The sequence below is a fragment of the Seriola dumerili genome, unplaced genomic scaffold (assembly GCF_002260705.1).
Source record: "Seriola dumerili isolate Sdu_G_001 unplaced genomic scaffold, Sdu_1.0 BDQW01000043.1, whole genome shotgun sequence".
NCBI classification, from domain to species: Eukaryota; Metazoa; Chordata; class Actinopteri; order Carangiformes; family Carangidae; genus Seriola; species Seriola dumerili.
In genome coordinates, this window is record NW_019174298.1 from 3,537,825 (window position 1) to 3,559,187 (window position 21,363).

At 42.7% G+C, this 21,363-nt stretch overlaps 1 protein-coding gene across 1 annotated transcript; it reads left to right on the forward strand.

The window, feature by feature from the left end:
* Positions 1-1,436: 1,436 nt before the first annotated feature.
* On the forward strand, positions 1,437-14,576 carry emilin3 (elastin microfibril interfacer 3). Its single transcript, XM_022739071.1, has 6 exons — positions 1,437-1,621; positions 10,149-10,271; positions 11,271-11,593; positions 11,739-12,085; positions 12,204-12,554; positions 12,712-14,576. Exons 1-6 carry the CDS (start codon positions 1,437-1,439, stop codon positions 13,855-13,857), a joined length of 2,475 nt encoding a protein of 824 aa, XP_022594792.1. The 3' UTR covers positions 13,858-14,576.
* Positions 14,577-21,363: the final 6,787 nt, after the last annotated feature.

The window sequence follows — 21,363 nt, forward strand, 5'->3', positions numbered from 1 at the left end:
CCAAAGAAGTCATTATGAACCCAAGCTGTCAGCACCACCTATTACAGATGCACAAATGAATTTTGATTCATGATTCATGATTATATAATCAGTCATGATTATAAATCAGCTACAACACATGAAAAAAGTACAAATCAACCAACAGCAACAACTTGTAGTAGAGGTTTATAAAAATCCTACAGGGCTCGACAAACATTCACTCAGACCAAACACTGACACCGTCTTATTATAGGGACTGAACTCATTTGCGTAATACCCAGAGCAAACCGTCCGAAAGACACAAGAGGCAGTTAAGCATGAATTCAAGAACTGCAGCGGAAGCGCGGTAAGACATAAGCAGGGGGTCAGGGTGTGGACCGCAACTGAAGCTGTGGCTGGGATTTTTAATGAGTGACCGCGGTGAAGCAAGGAGGAGGTCCATTGTGTCCAGATCTGCAGCGTCTTAGCTGGCTGCAGCCACAGCCACGCACAGGGCACTGAATGAACACTGGGGCTGTGCTTTGATGTACAGCTGCTCCCACAGCAGATGGAGAAAAAAAAAAGAAAAGGAGAGGGCAAAGAAATAAAATTGTTAGGGGATTAAAAAAACAAAAACTTATGATTGTTGGAGATTGGGTGGAAATGGGCGAGGGGATGATAAAAAAGAAGCAGAGGCATTGTTTGATCTTCAGAATCTGATTTCAAGGTGTGTGTTTATATGTGCTTGTGTTTATATGTGTGTGTCAGAGAGAGAAAGAGTCACCAAATCATATTAGCAGCCAACCCCCCCCTCCCCATCCCACCCCACTTTTGCAGAGCAGCCAGGCTGGAGTTGGGGTGGGATATGCAAATCCAGACTGTCTGTCTGCCTGCCCCTTCAGAGGCAGCAGAGCAGCACACTGCTTCTTGTACACACACCCTCACTCATGCACAGTGCAGAGGACTTGGAGGGCCGAGCCTAGTCAGCAGGTCTCACACTAGCTTGCGTGTGTGTATGTGTGTGTGTGTGTGTCTGTGTGTGTGTGCGTGTGTGTAGTGAGCAGAAACTTTCCTAGAGACACACTCACACGTTCTCTTCCCTCCTTCTTTCCTCTGTCCTGCTCTCCTCTTTCTCCTTTCCCCTCCTCCTGCACACCTTTGTGTTGTTTTTCCTTGCCCCTCTTCCTCTCCCCTCCCTCTTCAGCCTCACTAGTTTTCCCTCTGCTCTGTCCTGTGTGCTCAGAGTGTGGTTAGTTTGCAAGCTGAAGGCGCACAGGGCAAGATGCTGCTGATGCTACAGCTGTTTGGGCTCCATGTCTCCTTCAGGGCCCACTGAAGAAGACAAGACTGCACGTGCGCCGGGGAGCTCCAACACAAAATTCTGAGGAACCTACAACTATCACTTTTTACCCCGTTTTCCTCATCAGACTGTTGCTTTTTTTTTTTTTTTTTTTTTTTTTTTTTTAAAGAAAAAAACAATGAGGACCAAGTTGTGTCAACTGGTTGCACAGTTCTTCCTCTTAGGAGTGTTGCTATCTGTGGCGGACAGTAAAGGGACTTTCTATGGAGGCCATGTCAACCCTTTCTATGGAAACAGATACAACCTGTTCAAGGCTGGACTCAACCCTCACCATTTACCAAACAAGCCCATGACTCGTCACAAGTAAGTGCTCCGTTTTGGACATGTCACAGGCGCTAATGCACGTTTTATTTCCCTTCCCATGCTGCAGGGTATTGAATTCAAAAAGAATTCCAAATATCTAGAGTGCTTGTGAGCAGGACCCACCTCATACTGTATTTCCCCTGAGGAACACATGTCACCGGCGAGTTGCAGAAATATGGTTTTAGTTAGGGCATCGGCTTGGTAACAGATCCCTGAATTGACTCTCTGTTCCTCTCTTACTCACCATCAGCCCTTTTCTGTGGTTCACACCTAAAACCATCTGTGGCCGGGGATAAACATTGTAGAGCAACAATGACATGCAGCGTTATTATGAAAACAAAGCCGTCATTATGGTCTTTACGGTGCAGAGAGGCGGGTGCCGAGTTGATGACAAGGGTATTGATCCATCGCAGTCGCTCTGTGTGTGTGTGTGTGTGTGTGTGTGTGTGTGTGTGTGGCAAGAGGGGGGCTCAATTAGAGGAAAGACTTACAGTACAGCTGGGCACCCACTGCCAGAAGGGAGTGGCACAACTAATCCCCAATCAATCCAACTGAATTTACATTTAGATTACTATTGTAAACGTTTTTTTTTCTTCTCTACTTAACTCTTCCAGTATCAACAAGAAGGATCTTCTTCTGTTTTTAATCAGTGATCTGTGATGTATGTAAATACACTGGACTGATATTGAACAGTCAAACCACATGAGCAGAGAGGAATAATAATCTCATTCTATGCATGATATGTGAAGGTCATGAAGCTGTGAGATGAAACAGAGGCCTGAGGATATATTTTTGCCTGAATAGAGATGGCTGATGTTTTGTCTGCAGGGCTCTTTTGGTTTTTTCCTCCCTTTTCCCCATCTCTTTTGCTTGGCTTCCCCTGAGAGCTGTTATGTCTTTGGACAGCTCCCCAGCTACCTGCTGCTTCACTCAAACTGCCACAGAAGACTGCTGATCGCCCAGCCCTGTTTAGTCTGCCATGTACCTTCACCTCTGCGTCCTTCACTCTGAATGCAACATTCAGCCTTCACCTTTAACTTTCTCACCTACCTCCATCCATCCCTCTCTTTTCCTCTATCTCCAGTCAGTATGTTGTCTTATGCACTGTTTACTCTCCCAGCACTTACTTCTAACTTCTTCCAACTTTTTTCTCATTTGTGATCAGATTTGGGCAAGTTCCACAAAACAATTTAATCAATTACTTATTACATATTACATTACTCTATTTTTTTTTACACAGTACAGCTGTGTCACATGTGCATTTATACAACTACACAGCCACACATGACATATTCTGTATTATTTAACACATATAGATCAAAACAATACAGTGTGTGGTTCAAGCAACCAGCATATGTTTTTCACTGACCATCACCAGCTAGCTTAACGTTATCATCCAGCATGCCAGAGGTCTCATCCACATCCTCGTCCAGCCTACTGTATGCTGGTGGCGAATGACAGTGGCATCTGTTTTTTTTGTCAGCGGCCTCAAAGAGGTTTATTTATATTCCACACGCCAATTTATGCCAGATACAATTTTAAGCCTGAATCCCAAGATGGATCGATCGGCTAGCTGTTATAGATTGTTCTATTCAAAACTAAGATTGACAGATGGTCTGTAATTGCTTGTTTGTGGTAGCTGGTGATGTTCCCGCACATGTGTCTGTGAGTCCAACTATAGTGTTTATACAAGAGCTGCTGACCCATCTTGGACACAGTGGGCCCCGGGGACGTGTCAGTGTCAGACCACCACTACAGATACATGAGCTCAGTTGTTGTCTGCCTGACTGGTCAGTGGAAATAGAGACTTAAAAATAACACACGTGCTATGACGTGTGGGTGTGTGTGTGTGTGTGTGTGTGTGTGTGTGCATATATGTACGGGTGTATGTTTGTTTACATGTGTTTTTGTGAAGGATTTCACTCGTCTTTTTACAGCTTGTAAATGCTCGCTCTTGTTTCTTACTGACCGCACTGTCACATGGTCAAAACACGGCTGTTTTTAGTGAGACATTTAAAAAATTCTCAGCTGTTGGTGAACCAAAGATTTTTTTTTCTACATGTTGAATTATTATCTGTATTTTGGCAGCAAAGCGACTGAATTGATTTCACAGTCATTCCTTTCATTCAATACAGCCACTTGCTGGAATAGCCTCTGGTCACTGACTGTCACATGTCTGAGTATCTACAGTTACAATTCTCTACTTACCACTCTATTAATTGTGCCATGGCTAAAACTGTGCATGGGGGGCTTAGAGAGTTTTCCTCAAGTGTGTTTTGGTCCGTTTTTGACATTACATGTCATCTGCAAGAGCAAATTAGAAAAGTCTATATTCTGTGTAATACATTTGCAGCATAACTGTTTACATCAAGAAGGAAAAGAGCAAAGATAAAAATGTGTCTCACAAGCATCCCTCTCCATGTTGCACCATAACATACCGCTATTAAACATAATCCAAGAGCCATATACCCATTACTGGGAAATGGGTGTTGTATAAATTGATTGGGATCCCAGCAGAAGTCACATGTCTTCACTGATCAGATTAGAGACATATCCAAGGGCTTTTCGATGATGTATGGGACAGAGATCAAGGGAGAAAGGTCAGTTAGTTGGTTGAGGTTAGAGGTTATGGGTTGCTGTTGTAAGTTTGTGTTTGAGTGTCCAGTGGAGGACAAGAATGGAGCCAGTCTCCTGCTAAGGGTCACAGAGGCTGGGCAGTAAACTCCCAAGCTCCCTACCAACACATATTTATGTTACTTACTGCTTTCTGCTAAAATGTTTGGGATTTTTTTATGCAGTGAATATGGATTTTATCATTTAAAGGTTAGGGTAATGTACTATACAATATTAGAGTATCAACTAATTTAGCATTATTGTTTATTATATTTTGATATCTAAATTAAATTGTCATAAAGTGTTGAAGATGCTTCCAAATTTTTTTTCCAAACTGTCAAAATTAGATTTTGACCTTTTGGGAAATACACTCAGTCCCTGTCTATATATAGCATTATCTAAGAAGATTGATACCACTCTCACATGTCCTTTAATATGGTGCTACAGCTAGCAGGGATTAGTTTTGAAAATATACAGTACAGTGAGTCTAACAAATCTAACAAGTCTGTCTGAAGCCTTTTATTTAAAAAGTACAGAAAGCTATTCTTACTCAAAGAAGATTATGTGCTTTGGGAAATGCCTGAGGATAAATCATTGGTGTGTTTTTTCACTGCCGGTGTTTGAGCTTCTTACTGTTTTCCAAGAGAAAAATGCAAGACAACAAAACTTCATCAAGAAAAATGCGACAAGAAAACAACTTTTGAGATTTTGTGTTTATCTAATTATAACAACTAAAAGTTTATCTATAATGAATAGGATCTTGCAAAATGATGATTTCATCGCTGTAAAAATGAAATTTCGGCCAATGGCCCAAATTGAAGCACATGTAAAAGTAATGGTCTGCCTTTAAGCTATAGTAACCAGAGCTGGCTCAGATCTGACCCTGTCCATGAATGAAAGAGCGATCCCCATGGTCCTAGAGCTGGGAGTATCACGTCTTTCCTTTAACCCTAATCAGTAGCCACATGAGTAACGTCAATCAACCCTACACCATGGGACCTTCAAGACCTGCCAGTTGGCCCGAAATAGGATTCATTAAAAGCATATATGGAAAGAGATGGGCCCTGGAGGAGAGCTGTTAGCTCACAGACACGGTTGTTAAAGGTCCTATTAAAGATTGCATGGTTTTCTATCTGGGCTGCTCCAGTCATAAATCTGTCAGAGGCAACAGCAGTGGCCTGAGTTCAAACAGTCAGGAACCCTGCAGGTGAGAGAGCGGTTAGTAATGAAGAAGGTGAGCCCTTTAGTGCCACAATGTCAAAACAGGCAGGGCGATGGTTGGAAAAGTGGCAGGTTAAATGGCTGGAGACGTCAGGGACATGATTAGGTATCACAGAGCGGCTTGATGAAAAGTAGAAAGTGGAAGAAAAAAAGACAATATTAGAAACAAAGGCAAGAGCATGATGGTATGCTTAGATAATTAAACAGAGATAACCTGTAGTTTTGAGATTTTGCAGGAAAAAAAAAAGGCAAGGAAGGTTAGGAGAAAAAGGGGGATGGAAAGGTGAATTGTTTTGGTCCCAGCAGAGGGTGGAGGTCTAGCAGCAATAATATTTGCTGAAAACGCTCCACATGAGAATCTGAGATGGGAATTCTGCTTTCCCCCTGGGAGGCTATGAAGTGATTTAGAAACTGTAACGCTATACTGGAAATATTTACAGTGGGACCAGACTAGCAGTCAAAAAGTGTCATGCTCCAATGACAGAAAAAAGACAATATTTTGGCGTTAAGGGGGGAGGTGCGTTAGGGTGAGAAAGAGAGAGAGCGAGAGAGAGAGAGAGAGAAGCAAATGAGGCAAGAGAAGTAGTAAGTGTGGCTTTCCTGTCATGGCAAAAGGAGGTGAAGACTGTTTTGATATGTATTGGGGAGGAACAGTAGGTCAGGTGAGGGTGGGAGGTTCACAAGAGGATTTAATACACTGAAGAATTTGAATCAGTTGGGTCAGTCGGGGTTGGGTGGTTCAGCGAGGGTGTGGATCAACTGGAGAAACACAAAAGAGAAGTGTGGGAAAAAGAAAAATGTCACATAGCGTCAAAAACAATTACGACAACAATATACAACAATATGGACAAGTGGAATGTAAGATACAGTAGATAAAATTAGAGATCAGGTTGGTAAGTTCAGTCAAAGAAAGCATACTGATCCGCAGGAGTTAGCGCTCGCGGGTTTTAGCGATATGTAGATGTATATCTTAATAACTATTGGATGGATTGCGATGAACATTTGGTACACTCATTAATGCCCCCTCTGGATGGAAAACTTTGATGATCCCCTGAATTTTCCCTAAATGCCATCATCATGTCAAAGTTTTAATTTGTCCAGTACTTTGGTTCATAATTGAACACTTGCAAAACTATTGACATTCCCATCAGCCTCAACTGTATCTTGTATGTAGCGCTAATTAGCAAATGTTAGCATGCTAAAGCTCTAAGCTAAAACGGTGCAACATAGGAAACATACCTATTAAACATCAGCATGTTGACATTGTCATAGTGAGCATGTTAGCATTTAGCTCAAAGCCTAATTGCAGCCTCACAGAGCCGCTAGCATGGCTGTATCAGGATTTACAAGGTAAGTTTGCAACTTCTTCTGACCCTCTTCATTATTCCACCTCTTAGATTCTCTGACCTGAGGATCTAAATGACTTTGTCCGACAGGCACAGTTAAAGTTGAAGGTTCCTCATACCTTTGCTGTTGTTGTCCCAAAGCAAAGGCTGGAGCTAAATATTTCACCTATGCCCTCGATTTGACCTCTTTAAATCTAAAAGCTTCATCCAGTCACTTTCATTGTATGTAAAACAATTCCAATGTCTCTTTATACTATGGCTGTTATAATTATCTGTCGCAGTTGTGTAGCATACGCTCCTTGTTTTTAAAGATGACTCATAAATAATGTTGAGGTGACCTAAGTGACTTTTACTGTCTGGCACTTACTGGGTTATTCTGTGTGGCCAACCCCTCCCACCTGTCACCCACAAGAGCTAAAACAAACATCAGAAAGTAACACCAGTCTCCTTGTGCCACATTAGCTACGAGATGAAGTGTGAAAATAGCTCAGAGTAGGCCAGCACTCCTCTCTCTCTCCTCCTTCTCCTTCCTCTCTATATTCCCCTGATCTCAGATCATACTGGAGCATGACTTCTCATCCTTTATATGCCCCAAGTGTCCATATTAGTGCTGCCTTTTGCAGGCTGGAGATCCTCCTACACAAGCAGCCTAAACAAAGTTCTCACCTACCCTGCAGCAGCTGGGACTGGCGGAGACGATAATAAACACTAAAGACGGCCCTTTTTTTTTTTTTTTTTCTCACATATGACCACTCACGCATAATGGGTTCATATTTCTGGTGATAAAGCTTGTGTAATCCTCATCCTGCAGAGCTGTGTGGTCTCTGTGGATGTGAGATGAAAGGCCCAAGAGCTCCACTGTGCATGTATGAAATATGCACGTGTGTGTGTGACTGTGTGTCAGTGTCTATACGGCTCAAACACAATATCACTATCTCTCAAGTTGAAACTCAACATTTGTCCAATAAATGTGTTTTTACACAGCAGAGGAGGTGACCTGCTGTTGCCCTGACAGACACTGCGGCGCAGAGGGACAGGATTTATCTCAGCGCTCAACTTTGATTCACACAAAGCCAGAGCCCCTCTGTCTGTAAGACACCGAGGATAAAATATCACTCACAAACCCAAATGACATTGACAGATCTGTGAAAACAGTCAAAGAGCGGACTGCAGGGAGAGAAAGAGAGGCAGAAACAGAGACCTGTGCACAGGAGAAACTTTTTTTTTTCTTCTTCTTCTCTTGTACATCTGGATTCCTGCACTTTTCAGCCATTGTGTGTGAGTCTGAAGGTCATTGGCTCGTCGCAGATGTGCACCTGACAAACAAATCGGTGAACATGGTCACTTTTCAGTCCGCTGATCGGCCCTGTGTGTAACATGAGAGGGATCACACATTTACTGTGATGTATAAACACGTACACTCATGCACTGAGTCTGCTCTCTATCAGCTGTCACAAATCCTTGTATGCCTATAGAAGCTTTCCCCCCAACTCTTCCATACACAAAAACGAGTCATGAAGCTCCTTATTGCTGCTGGTAAATCTGTCATTTATGAGGAGGAAACCATTAGACACTAGTTAGATTTTACAATATAATAATCTCTGGATGAAAATATCGTCCCTTTTTCCTAAATCCAGGAATCTCTATTACCACCACCATGTGAATGTGATCTTGTAAAAATATATTTGTGCCAGACTTTTCGCATGTTTAAAACCGAATAAAAAAATGTAATTTAATTTGGTGCCAAAGGGTTTGTGTATTGTTTGAGCAGCAGATGAGAGCAGAGGGAGCGATCAGTCTTAACTCCACTCAGGGATCATAAACAAAAGAGCTTGCAGGTGGGATGGTGGTGCTGAAACAAATGAAAACAGAAAATTATTAGGAGCAATGTAACAGTACGAGGGTTAATCTATTTGTTATGAGTTTTCAAGAGAAGGAAAATATGCCAAATGTGATGATACAGCACAATTTGTGTTATCAGATAAAGACATCAATATTCATAAACCACATGACACATAAAAACAATGTTTCTAGCCAGATTTCCTTTTTTTTTTTTTTTTACACTAAAAAATCTTCAGCAGTGACCAGTAAATTGCTTGTGTGAGTTTCAAGTGCTTTAAGAGCTCCCATCATACCACATCAGTTCAGGTCGTAACCGCCACTTCTTTAACAACGCCTGACCTGGCAGCATGTTGTCAGGCTGGTATGAAAGGAGCTGTCATTCTGACTCCTGCCCTTTTCCTTTCACTGCTATTAACATATGTCAACACATGGAGAGTGGTGACACACACACAAACGCTGTCAACACAGTCAGCGATTTGCAGAAAGCAGCAGCAGCAGCAGCAGTGCCGGGGTTTCTCACAGACTCTGACAGGCTGTGCTGTCTGTTAGCCCTCTGAACCTGTTAACTTGGCTTGTAGGCCCTCCTCGGCCCTCGTGTCCCTCCCTGCTCCTCAAAACACTTCTATTTGTCCTGAAACAGCTGTGCGAGCAACGTTAAGTACTGCATGTGCTGCTAAACGCTCCCCTCTGAATGTAAGAAATGCTTCACATGTGAGCCTAAAGAGCCCAGATCATCATTTCCTGTGTTGCACGGGGGCCAGGGGAACATTTAGCAGTTGCTATAGCTGCACTGGCAATGAAGAAAGAGGAGAGAGAAGGTCCAGCTTCAGCATGATGCAACAACTGCTCAAAGTAGTTAAAGTGAAGTTATTATGTGTTGGATTCTGGATACATCTGAAAACAGTCTCTGTAATATTTCCTGGGGCTGAATTACCTTAACTGAAAGGAAGCAAAGACAGATGAATAGCTCTAAGCAAACATCCTCCATCATCATTCTGACTAATGCCAGTGGTGGGCATAAAACTGAGCTGAGATGTTTTTCTAATTTTATCATCATAATTTGTCATAATTTAACCACATGCAACATATAGCTCTTCTGTGGAAACTATTTGAAAGCTTCAAAGACTGGGATGAATAAATATTATCTAAAGCATCCGTCATCATGAAGATTACATAAGACAGAAAAGTTTTGTTTCGGCGTCTTATTAAACCTGTGTCACTTACGATGGCTAATGTTAGCTAAACTAAGGTAGATAGTGTGTAACTGCCACTCCTGAGTGAGTTATCCAATGCGATGACTCCTGACTATTGTTCCACCACAGTGTTAAACCACATCTTAGTATTTACCATTATCACTGCCACATTGTTTCCTGTTGAGCAAAAGCTATGTAGTCTCACAGATACAGAGCAAAAGAATGGCTGCTGTCATAAATAAGAGTATTTGGGTGTGTATATATCAGTAACAAAAGTTGTTTAACTCTAATGTCGCTCTACCGTCTCCACAGAAACCACTGTGCCTACGTGGTCCAGAAGAACATCACATGCACCATGCAGGATGGAGTGTCCACCTATGTGAAGGCTGAGTACACCACCAAGTGCATCTGGGGTCAGAAGTGTCCTGTTGTCATGTAAGTTTTTTAAACAAACTAATAAAATGCAAACTGTGTAAAAAGGCACAAACCTCTCACAATCCAGCTGGAGTCCTACTACGTTTGGTTGTGAGGTTTTAATATGTGCATGGAGCACGTTGTGGGATAGTCTCTACAGCAATGCTACCCTCTAGTGTTCACCTGATGTGCTGTTCAGATAATGATGTGCAGGCCCTCTGCTGCATGCACACCCGTGTTTATTGACAGAGTTCTTCTACAGAGGGATGAGGGTGGGGGGTGTTGGGAGGTGGGGTGTTAATCTTTTCAATTTTTATAAAGACTTTGATTGTTTATTCAACTGAACAACATAAGTTCAAAGGATGCTGGCACCATTTCTCTCTCAGCACATTAAAAATGTTAAAAGCTCCTCCTCATTAATTGATTATTCTGGTTTAGATGTAGCTACACTTGTTTTCTTACCTGCCCACCTACCTTTGTGAAAGTGACACAAAAGAGAATATTTGGATTAATGCAATTAATGTCATGTCATCATGATACAAACTGTGGTTTTAAGAAAGATGAGATTCTTTAAGCTACTGTATGTGATTTTGTAATTCTTTTTAATGTGCCTTTCAAAAGCCCCCACACATGGGAAATTAAAGGAGTAGATTTTCTCCTCAAAAAGGATGAATCATTGTGTGTGTCTGAGAGAGACAGAGAATTTGATTCATAATCGAAATTCGGCTTATATAAGATAACACTGAAGTTCAGTGCTCACCCTGGTTCAATCCCCTGATACCGCGTCATTTACACTACACTTTATCTTAATCTCCTAATCTCCCTCTAATCCATGTTTAATCCCATAGAGAACAAATTCATCCCTTTATTTCTGCTCACCACCTCCCATCTTTCCATCCTCTGTCCAGGCTCAGTGCTCTTAATTATTTAAAACAATTGCAGCACTTCTGAAAGGCCCTGCAATGGAAATTGTACCAAACTCTTAATTTCTGATAGTAAACATGTTTTTTTTACCTTCAGGTACAGGACATTCTACAAACCAAAATACAAGGTGGGTTTTAAGACAGTGACTGAGCTGGAGTGGAGATGTTGTCCTGGCTACTCTGGAGAAAACTGCTACGATGGACCCACGCCATCCCCTGATGGCGTGATTCCACCTTTCAAGGGTCCTGGTATGCCCCATCGCCCAGGGATGAAGGGCTTCCCCCATGGCCCTAGACCCCCCGTGGACCAGAAACCTGGAGGAGGCCAGCTGGAGCCGGGCAAACCTTTCCCAAATGTGCCTGACCACAGACCAATACCCACAGGACAACTGCCTGCTGGAGGCGGAAAACCAAACCATGGTGAGAACAGACTGTGGTTTAAACTTCCACTACTGCTGTTTTTGTGTGCAAGCGCGTGTTTGTGTGCATCTGAGAAAGTATTTTCAACTCAACTCTAACCCTCACAGCTGCATCATTCTTCCTTTTCTTATCCTTGGAAATACAGGAAACAAATTTGGGATTTCTGGAGTGACCGGTGAACGTTTGGACCGTATGGAGGACGACATGCGTCGCCTCACCCAGGGTCTGGACACTCTCAACGGGGTGGTGGCTGGCCTTGAAGAGCGACTGCGTACATCCCTCCGAGAGGATACCAACAAAATCTTGGTGTCTCTTTTGGCCAACGGTGCCCGTGTGCCTGACTCTACCGTGGGATTTGGGGTGATCCCAGATGGGACACCTGATGGGCTGGATGGAGAAGAAAGATTCACTGGATTTGGAGATTTAGCAGGGAGAGTGACAGAAGTGAGGGATGAGCTGCGAGCCAAGACTCACATCTTAGAGGAGATCCAGGTACTGTGTAACTTTGGCTGTATAAAGATCAGTTGAGTATATCTGTACAGCCTGATGTCTCTCCTTCCTTTACTGAATGCTACTTTTTTTTCTCCTTCTCACCTGTATGTGTCGTCAGGGAATGGTCCTGGGTCATGATGGCCAGCTAAAGAGACTGCTGGAGGGAGCTAGAGGCAAGCCCATCCCTGGTCCCGGCTCCACTGCTCATGTTGACGAAATCCTAGATGCCAAACTGGCCGACATGCGTGCTGAGATCCTGGATGGCTTTGAGCGTCGTCTGGCCGGTCTGGAGAACCTCTGTGACAAGAAGATCGGGGAGGTGCAGAGGCAGTGTCACAGGGAGCACATGGACGGCCAGGAGCAGATGCAGCAGTCTCTGGATGGAAGAGAGACTGGGCTCAGGGAGGAGTTGGGTTCCTTGCAGGCTCAGATCCAGGGCTTGACTCTGACTGAGAGCTGCTGCGGACAGGTATGATATAAATGTGATTGTCAGTAAATGCATCCCATTTGTCAAACAAACAACACTTAAATGAATTTACTAGTGTGACTTTCATGCAGGCTCAGTCCAAAGGTAAGTGGACTTTTTATTGGGTTACAAATGAACTAATAAGTTATTGATTATGCAGGTAAATAGCCTTTCCCAGCGTATGCTGCTGCTGGAGGAGTCAGTTAAAGGTTTGACAGAATCTCAGAGGCAGCTCCAGACTGCCTTGGCTGACCAGAGCATCCACGTGGAGACGCTGATCGAGACCCGCCTGGTGGACATAGAGGGCCGCCTCAATGCCACCGAGGGTGGACCTGATGGACTAGGGGGGGTCCCTGCCGGTCTGGATGGCTTCAAGACGATGCTGGAGGACAAGCTGAAGACCCTGGAGGAGAGAGTGTTTGTGGCTGTGGAGGAGCTGAGTAATGCCACGGCCCCTGCGCTCCTGGAGGGCCAGGTGGTCCCGGCACTGGAGACGGAGATCGAGTCTGTGAGGAGGAGAGTGGAGGGAGACCTGGACGGCATTCAGAAACAGTTAATAGACCTAGAGCTCCTCTGCACCTCCTCCTGCTCACCCTCCACACCACCAGCAGGGGGTGTCAGTGTCACTGAAGTGGAGGAGGAGTGTGAAGGGATGGAGAAGAAGATAAAAGATCGCCTGGACATTCATTCTAACCGGTTGGACCGATTAAACAACACCCTGCAGAACCTGCTCTTCAGGATTGCCCAGGAGGACACAGAGGGCACGGTCCAGGGAGAGATCACCCTGCTGAAGGTCAACATCAACTCTGTGAACCGCACTCTGAAGGGCCTAAAAGACTCTATTAGCTTCATTACAAGTGAAGTGGGCCACGCTAACGCTACCTGGGAGCAGAGAGAGCATCAGCTAGTAAACCAGGTGCAAGGAATCACCAAACTAGTGGGCCACCAAGCCTCCCTCCTGGGGGCCGGGGAGAGGCGGCTGGCCCACCTGAAGGGAGAACTAGTGGCTTTGAAGAGACGGCTGGCCGGGGAGCTGCATGGCTGCAGGAGCACAGCGATAGAAGTACAGAGAGAGGTGAAGGACTTTGATAGCAGGGTGAGCCAGGTAGAGGGCCAGTGCAGCAGCCTGGGAGAGCTGGCAGAGCACCTGGAAAGGATCAGGGCAGAGCTTGAGAGACACTCAGACTCATACCTGGCCCAGGTAAATGGCACCCTGGCCATCCATTCCGAACAGCTAGCTGAGCTGAAAGGAGAGGTCAAAGACTGCGCGGCCAAGGAAGCAGCCAACCAAAAAATAGACGAGTAGCATCTGAGCTACAAAATGTTTAAAAAAAAGAGACTTAATGTGTGCTTCTCATTAGGCTCAAGTGACTTCCTCTGCTTCTCTCTTCTCTTTTTCAAATCCCATCTGCACAGATGCAAATTAACTGAACCGGTGAAAGTCATTTCCCATAAGCTCCCGAGCCCAGTGCCTCCAGATGTCCTGGGTATTTAGTTTAGTGAAGTGAGGAGAAGCAGACACAGAATACAAAGACACACCTTTGGTTGTATAGCTGGGCAATATTTTCCCTTGAGATTTTATTCTGTAGGGCATTTGGTTTTTTTCTCTGATCATGATTGTTTTGTTTTCATATTTTACCTTTTTTTAACTTATATGAAGTGACTGCATTGTTATGATGTTAAACTGTTTGTATTAGAGAAGTAATAACAAAGCAAAGTGAATGATATGGGACTAATACGCTGCTACGGGTTTCTACTGACCAGCACACTCGACATCCCCTGTGTGGACATTCGCCAGGTCTTTTTAAAGAATACTGTATGTCAACTTGGTGCTATTTACATTTTTGTAAACTCCTGTTTTACACTTGTTGAAAAATGATATATGTATTTCTGCTTTGACAGTTTTGTTTGTTTCCTGCCGCATTGCTCCAAGTTGCAGAGAAGTTCCATAATTCACCAGTGGGGGACAGTGACAACACATTACATAGCATGGTAGATGGAAAAGAAATAAAATCTAAAACACTCCAGGGCTGTGCTTAGAATGGCAGTGTTTTTTGTTTTTTTTATATATGCACAATTTTGGCTAAGTGGGTCTTTTTTTCGAAATTTATTAGGGTTGTGGGTTATGTTTTGACCAAGACAATTCATTCAGTTCAATTCAATACAACTTTATTTATCCATGTAAGGAATTGTATGCAGCTGCTAGCCTGGGAAGTTAATGTGAAGTTTGTTATGGAGGTATTTGAAGTCATTATTGTTAAATGTGAACAATCCTGCATTTTTTTGATGTTATTATTAATGGACAAAATTAACTCTATCCTTTCCTCACATTTATATTCTGCCAACAAATACACACAATAAATAGGAAAAGAAAAACAACACTGTTGTTAATATATTAGTAACCCAATAAAAACACACAAACCAAATAAAAAAAATCATCAATCAAGATCATCTAAGAACTGAGAAGAGATACTCATGTTACACCAAATTGTGTGACCCAGTTTCAGCTACAGTATACTGCCACTACAAACATTTTTCAACACTTTTATCATACTTTATTTTGATAGCACCTCTGAATAAAGATTGTGCCCCCACGGTGTTTAGACAGGGTTCACGCATTTTGACAGCAGTAAAGAGCAGTTTGACGGCAGTAAGAAAAAACACAATTGATAGCAGTGATAGCAGAAACACTATAGGTGTCACCTCTGTTCATGTAGTTATTCCTCTATAATGTCACACAGAGCACCAAATCTGTTTAAACTCATCAACATAGAACATAGAAACATACTGTGTGATGATGAAAACATGGGAGGTGGCAGGCTGAAATTCTTTATGAGTTCACAGAATATGAAGGGTCACAGAATTTGGTGTAACGCCAGAATGACTATTATCGACATGCCGAGGGCAGCAATGAAAATTAACTTGCCAAGATGTGGTCAAATGGGTTCAATATGCTTCCCTTGATTTCCTCGTGACGTGTTAGTCACAAGAAGAACTGAATCTTTGAATAGATCCTAAATATTCTGTTATGGCTGTTTCTGTTTTTCACTGACAGGCAGCGGAAAGAAGACACATCCGATAAATTGTTGATAAAAAAAAAAAAGATCAAGAGGAACTACACTGACTCAAAAAGAGATAAGATTTCGAGGAAGTGAAAGTTGGCTGGTCATCATTGACAGTAAGTAGTAGATGGTCAAAGACAACTACTAAAGTTCCCATTTTGATCTCTACATGACAAATGAGTCACGGGGCTAATCTGACAATAATGAACTACTGAAAGTGAGTTTTTCAAAAAGCTGCATCACATTTATTTCCCTCCATATCAATATCACAGAATTAGGACAGCAAACAGTTTTTGAATTATGACTGAGCCTGTAGTCAGGCTGCGCTGTCTGCAGGTTTCACAGAATATCAGCACATAGTTTAAGACAGCAACATCCCTCACTGATTAACTGGCTGTCAGCCTGTAATGGGGACCGGAAAAGTAACATTAATATATACTGCGCAGCATATTAGCTGGAGGAATATGAGGTGTGACTGCACAGAATAAGCAGTTTTTTTTTTTTTTTTTGAGGAATTCACTTTTGTTCAAAACCCCTGACTTTACCAAACTGATACATAAAAGAAATGTGTGCATTGGATAAGAATGTAATTGAAATGGTCATGAGCACAGCACATTTTGCAAAAAGTTGCAAAAACATACAAGCTCACAAGATTATGGTCACATGAAGCAGCAGGATGATACGCCGGGGTCATTAAGGCGAAAGCGTGGAGGATATTAAAGTGTTTGTAGAGTCAGAGGTTAGGTGAGACTCAGTGATAATGAATGAAACTGAGTGAAATGAGCTAAAAAAAATTAGTTGACCTTGCACCGGTGAAGCGCTGTCAGCAGGTCTTCTGTACAGCATCAGCACATAGTTTTTAAAGACAACAGCCAGAACAGGATGAACCAATCAAAGCATAATGAAAACCAGAGGCTAGACATAAAAATAAAAATGCTGGAGAGGCAGTACAGAGCGGATAGAGAGGGTGGAGGTCACAGGCGAAGGGAAATATGGACGTATTGGGAGACAGAATTGGCAGGGGGATGAACAAGGGATGCTGATCATAAGCATGAGAAGAAAGAAATACCGTGGGATACGTGTAATGAGAAATAAAAAAATTTAAAAAGTACTGTAATAAGATGTCAGAGAGAAAAATGGGATGAGACAATGGATGAGTATGGCTGTGACAGTCAGTGTAGGACGGAGGCGAGCTGAGAAGATGAGCCCAGCTCGCTGAAGAGGAAAAGTCGAGCTGATAGACGGGGATGTGACAAGGGCAGGGCAGGCAGGAGAGCAAAGGATGGACATTGACACTGAGAGCGCAGCGGTGTCAAGGAGGATGAAGAACGCGAGACGTGGAGGCAGAAGCGTTTACAGCCTCCTCGTGCCTCGGCTGTATCCTTTACATTCTGACAGGAAAGCAGGCAGGAGTCACAACAGGAGCTGGAGAAAATACATGTCTGCTCAGACATACATGTGCAAGCATAGAACACAAACAGCGCTCTACCACAGGGCAAACAGCAGCAGCGTGAGTTTAGACCCCAGGGCCCCCGACAGCAGCTGGAGGCTGTGACGTCCCTTGGAAGCAGCACCACACAAAGGACTGTCCTGTTGGTGACCTGGAAAGGACACGGCAGAGGAGGCGAAAGGAAGGGGAGTAGGTTGCTGTAACGCTGGACAATCTTTATACCCTAAAACCATGATTAAAAAAAGTTATGTAACACCGAGCCATGTTGTAAAGTCATATGACATCCACATGTGGGCTCTGTGGCCACTCTCCTCCTGTACTTCTTGTTTTTCACATGCTTGAGACCGCACACACACACACACACACAAACACACACACACACACACACACACACACACACAAACACACACACACACACACACTCTGAATGATGATGATGTTGGCACATATATCATATCATATATCATATAGAAGGTACACACCCAGCTAAAAATTGTAGCAAGCTAAAGGGCACGTCTCTCTGGTTGTTTCTCAACGTTGAGTCTGTGTTTAGAGGAGGCACACACACACATACACACACATACAGTGGAGTCTGAGACCACTTAAGAAGTGTGGATGAAGAGTGTGACACCATTCTGCAGCGCTGAAAGACAAATTCAGTTATGCAGCCATTTCCTGATGCAGATCCCAGTTTAATACACTCTGTGAGGAGAAGCGCACAGAGACACAGGCAGCACACAAAGGCAAAGGCGCCACAGATGACATCAAAGCCTTTGAGTGGCACAATACTCAAGGGGGTGCAAGTGGATAAATTAACAGCGGATGTGTAAGTGTGTGTGTCTGCACTGCCTGGCATGTGTTGTATACACATGCCAAGACAACTCTTGAGATCTTAAGAGCTGCCCTCTGTGTGTGTGTGACAGCTATGTGACACTGGTGTTAGCATAGCAAAGCCTTGTGTTTCCCAGACTCCATTAAAATGTGGCTACTCTAGCCAGGCTCTGTGCTTCTGCCAAGTCTCTCTCTCTCTCTCTCTCTCTTTCTCTCTCTCTCACACACACACACACACACACACACACACACACACACACACACACACTGCAACCCCTGCTACACAGAAGGACAGAAGCATGGGTGTTTTCAGTGAGGATAAATGGAGGTGTTTTTGCACATTTTCAAAAACAATCCATCATATTAATTACAGCCATAACCACTTTGTTTTTCTGTTGTTTTTTTGCTGAGGAAAACACTGTGGTAGATGGTGCACAAATCCTGTGGAATATATTTAAACTCCCATGCAGATATCCCATCCCTGCCACTTAGCATTTCCTTTTTCCAAGAGCATAATTAAATTATCAGCTGTCACTTCTGTTAACTAGCAGAGATGTGCGGTTAATGTGCTAAATGCCACAGGGTTGGAGCTGCTCTGATTCAATGAGTGACCTCCGGTTAAAGCATCTCACTCTGCTCTGTTTTTTTTTTTTCTTCTGGATGACAGGCTAGACAATCCCAACAAGCATCATCTTTGTCTCAGGATCCGGATGTCCACACATATACACACAGGCACACACAGACACACACACACACAAACACACTGTCATCAGTCAGAGTGACAAGAGTGGAAAGTTGGGCTATTATAAGAAGTGTACTAAAACTGAGGAATCTGTTGTCCAGATGCTGGGATTTTGTTAGCAGCTGTGGATCACAAGAGCCACAACCCTGGTCTCTGAGACAAAAACACAGACAATAATCCTCTGTTTGGGTGAGTGTTTAAGAGGGGACGTGATGCTGTCTATATCCCTGTTCATTGTGCAAAACCCCATGGCTGCTCATGCAGGAATTCACTCCTCAGACTTGAGAAAATGTAGTTAATGTTCCTCACATAGATATCATTGGAGAACTCAAACAAGTTATACCATAATATAAAAAGTAATGAGAGAATCTTTTTTTTTTTTTTAATTTTTACAGAACATCCTCTTGAACAAACTAAGCAGCCATCTCCCAATCTACTGTAATTCTCTCTTACAGTCCATGCAGACCACAGAAAGTGCCAGCAGTTGAAACTACAGTATAATCCTCCACTGGCAGCTCACGCTCTGTGGCCAGTTTTGTACCCAGCGTTCTGTTAAAGGTATGAAGTGTAAACTAAATATCTCTTTACAGGAAGAGAGGGTGTGTGGTTGCTTACACTCGCAGAGCAGAAGTTGTAGTATGCAGTATGACCACATTATATTTATGAATATTTAAAATATAGACTCACTGACCACAGTGTGAAGAAATGCTTGGGCAGAGGCGGCAATTCCAGGAAGCACACTGAAAAAATATGCACACAGGCAGAACACAAAGGCAGGATAGAGAGACTGTATGTTTACAAGTTTTATTGGTGTACTTTGACAATAACAATGATGGTATAAAAGAAAATCTCCATCATACAAATTTCAATAATCAAAAGATAATATGCCGATACACAAACAGATCCACGTAAGGCTGACATCAAGTTTTGACAAGTGGCTTCAAATGGCTTCAATTCAAGGAGATTTTCTCTCCTTACAATCAGAGAAGATAGATTTTAAATTTAGCAATCTGTATCCTTTTTCTTTTTTTTTTTTTCTTTTTTTTTAAGTAGTTAACTTTAATACAAAAGAAAAATTAATCTGTGTAGATTTTGGAGTAGATTGTGTCGCTGGTTTGGGTGCCTCTGTTTCATTTGCATTGTAAGCATATGGTGTTTTTTGGCTGACACATCGCTATCCTGCAGTGCTTTCCTCCGACCTACACCTTACCCCAACTGCTGTCACTATCAAAGAGACATCGCACGCAGAATCGAGGACAGTGAACTTCATCTAGAGACAGATGCCTACGTCTGCCATGGTATGTCTCTTCTACTGCTACAGCATATTAAGTACAGGGAGGCCTCTGGAATGCACAACACCTCTGAGATTGTGAGAGGAATCTAAAATTGATAGGATAAGGATATTTTTAATTTAAAAAAAAAAAAAAAGGCTGTGCTGGGAAGCAGTGATAGATGTAAAAACATTGATGTTGCTGTGTAAGCTTCACTAGCACTTAAAATGGCACCAGATAAACCCCCCCAGCCAAACCCCTCCAAAGCCTTGTTCTTTATGCTAGCATCTGTAGTGATTTAAGACCTTATAGAATTTCTAAAACACTACACACAGAGATATTTACAATGATCATTATTTTGATATGCACATTTTTAAATTTAAATATTTTTGCTTATAAAAAACAAAACAAACAAACAAAAAAAAAACAAACAAAAAAAAAAACTTGAGTGAAAAAACACTGCAATAAATTAAGAAGCTTTAAGGCTGCCAGTCTTGTCAGATGCCCAAAGAATGGTCCCTTCATTTAAACTGGCACAGAATGGATCAGAGTTGGTGAGATTATGGTACAAGGAAGCCTCTTCAGTCAGCAGCAGGCTTGCTCTTGGTCTGGATTGAGACCCATTTACAGGTTATATATAACAGGAACAGGACTAGCCAGCATGCTCTTATCACCAACTGAAAACAATATTTCCTGTTTTAGATAAAAGCCAGAGACTGATTTGCTCCTGTCACTAAGTCATCTAGTGGACGAAGTTGTCTAGCAGTCATAGAAAACCCATCTTTTTGGATAAGGTGTGATGAAGCTGCTCGTTCTACATTGTGGAGTCTAGAGTCTTATACCGACTCTAAGAATAGCTGTCTTCCAGAGGGCCTCCTTCCAGAGAGCTACCTCGGGGTCTGAATCTTCACCTGGTCACTCAAACTAAAACCATTTGGCTTTTGCTATATGTCCATCTAGCTTTTAATTTTAAGCAAGAAAAAAAAACAAAAAAAGAAACATAAAATACAGTGTATCATGTGTCAAGAACTAGAAAAGAACCTCTAGGTTGTTCACAACCAGGTCACTATAAATCACGTTCTTATCAGTGCTGGAAAAACAAAAATGAAAAACAAAAACCTCAAAAATCTAGATGGAGGACAGTTACACCTCTGAGAGGTTTAGCCATTTCACTCAAACGCACATGGAAAAGTTAACTTAACACAAACGCTGCTACTGTCGTCCACGACTTGCACTGGGCACCTCCTGAGTGACTGGCTAGGAGGTAAACACGTGCTTCTGCTTGTGGCTATGAACCAGAACAACAAATAAACATATTAGCTTTACCTGGCAGGATGAAAAGGCATCAGATTAACAAATGTATGGATGTAAAAAAAAAAGAAAAAGGCAAAAACATGGAATATCTATGCCGCTTATGTGCAGGTAGGAAATGAATGAAAGTTGGGAGGATGTTTTG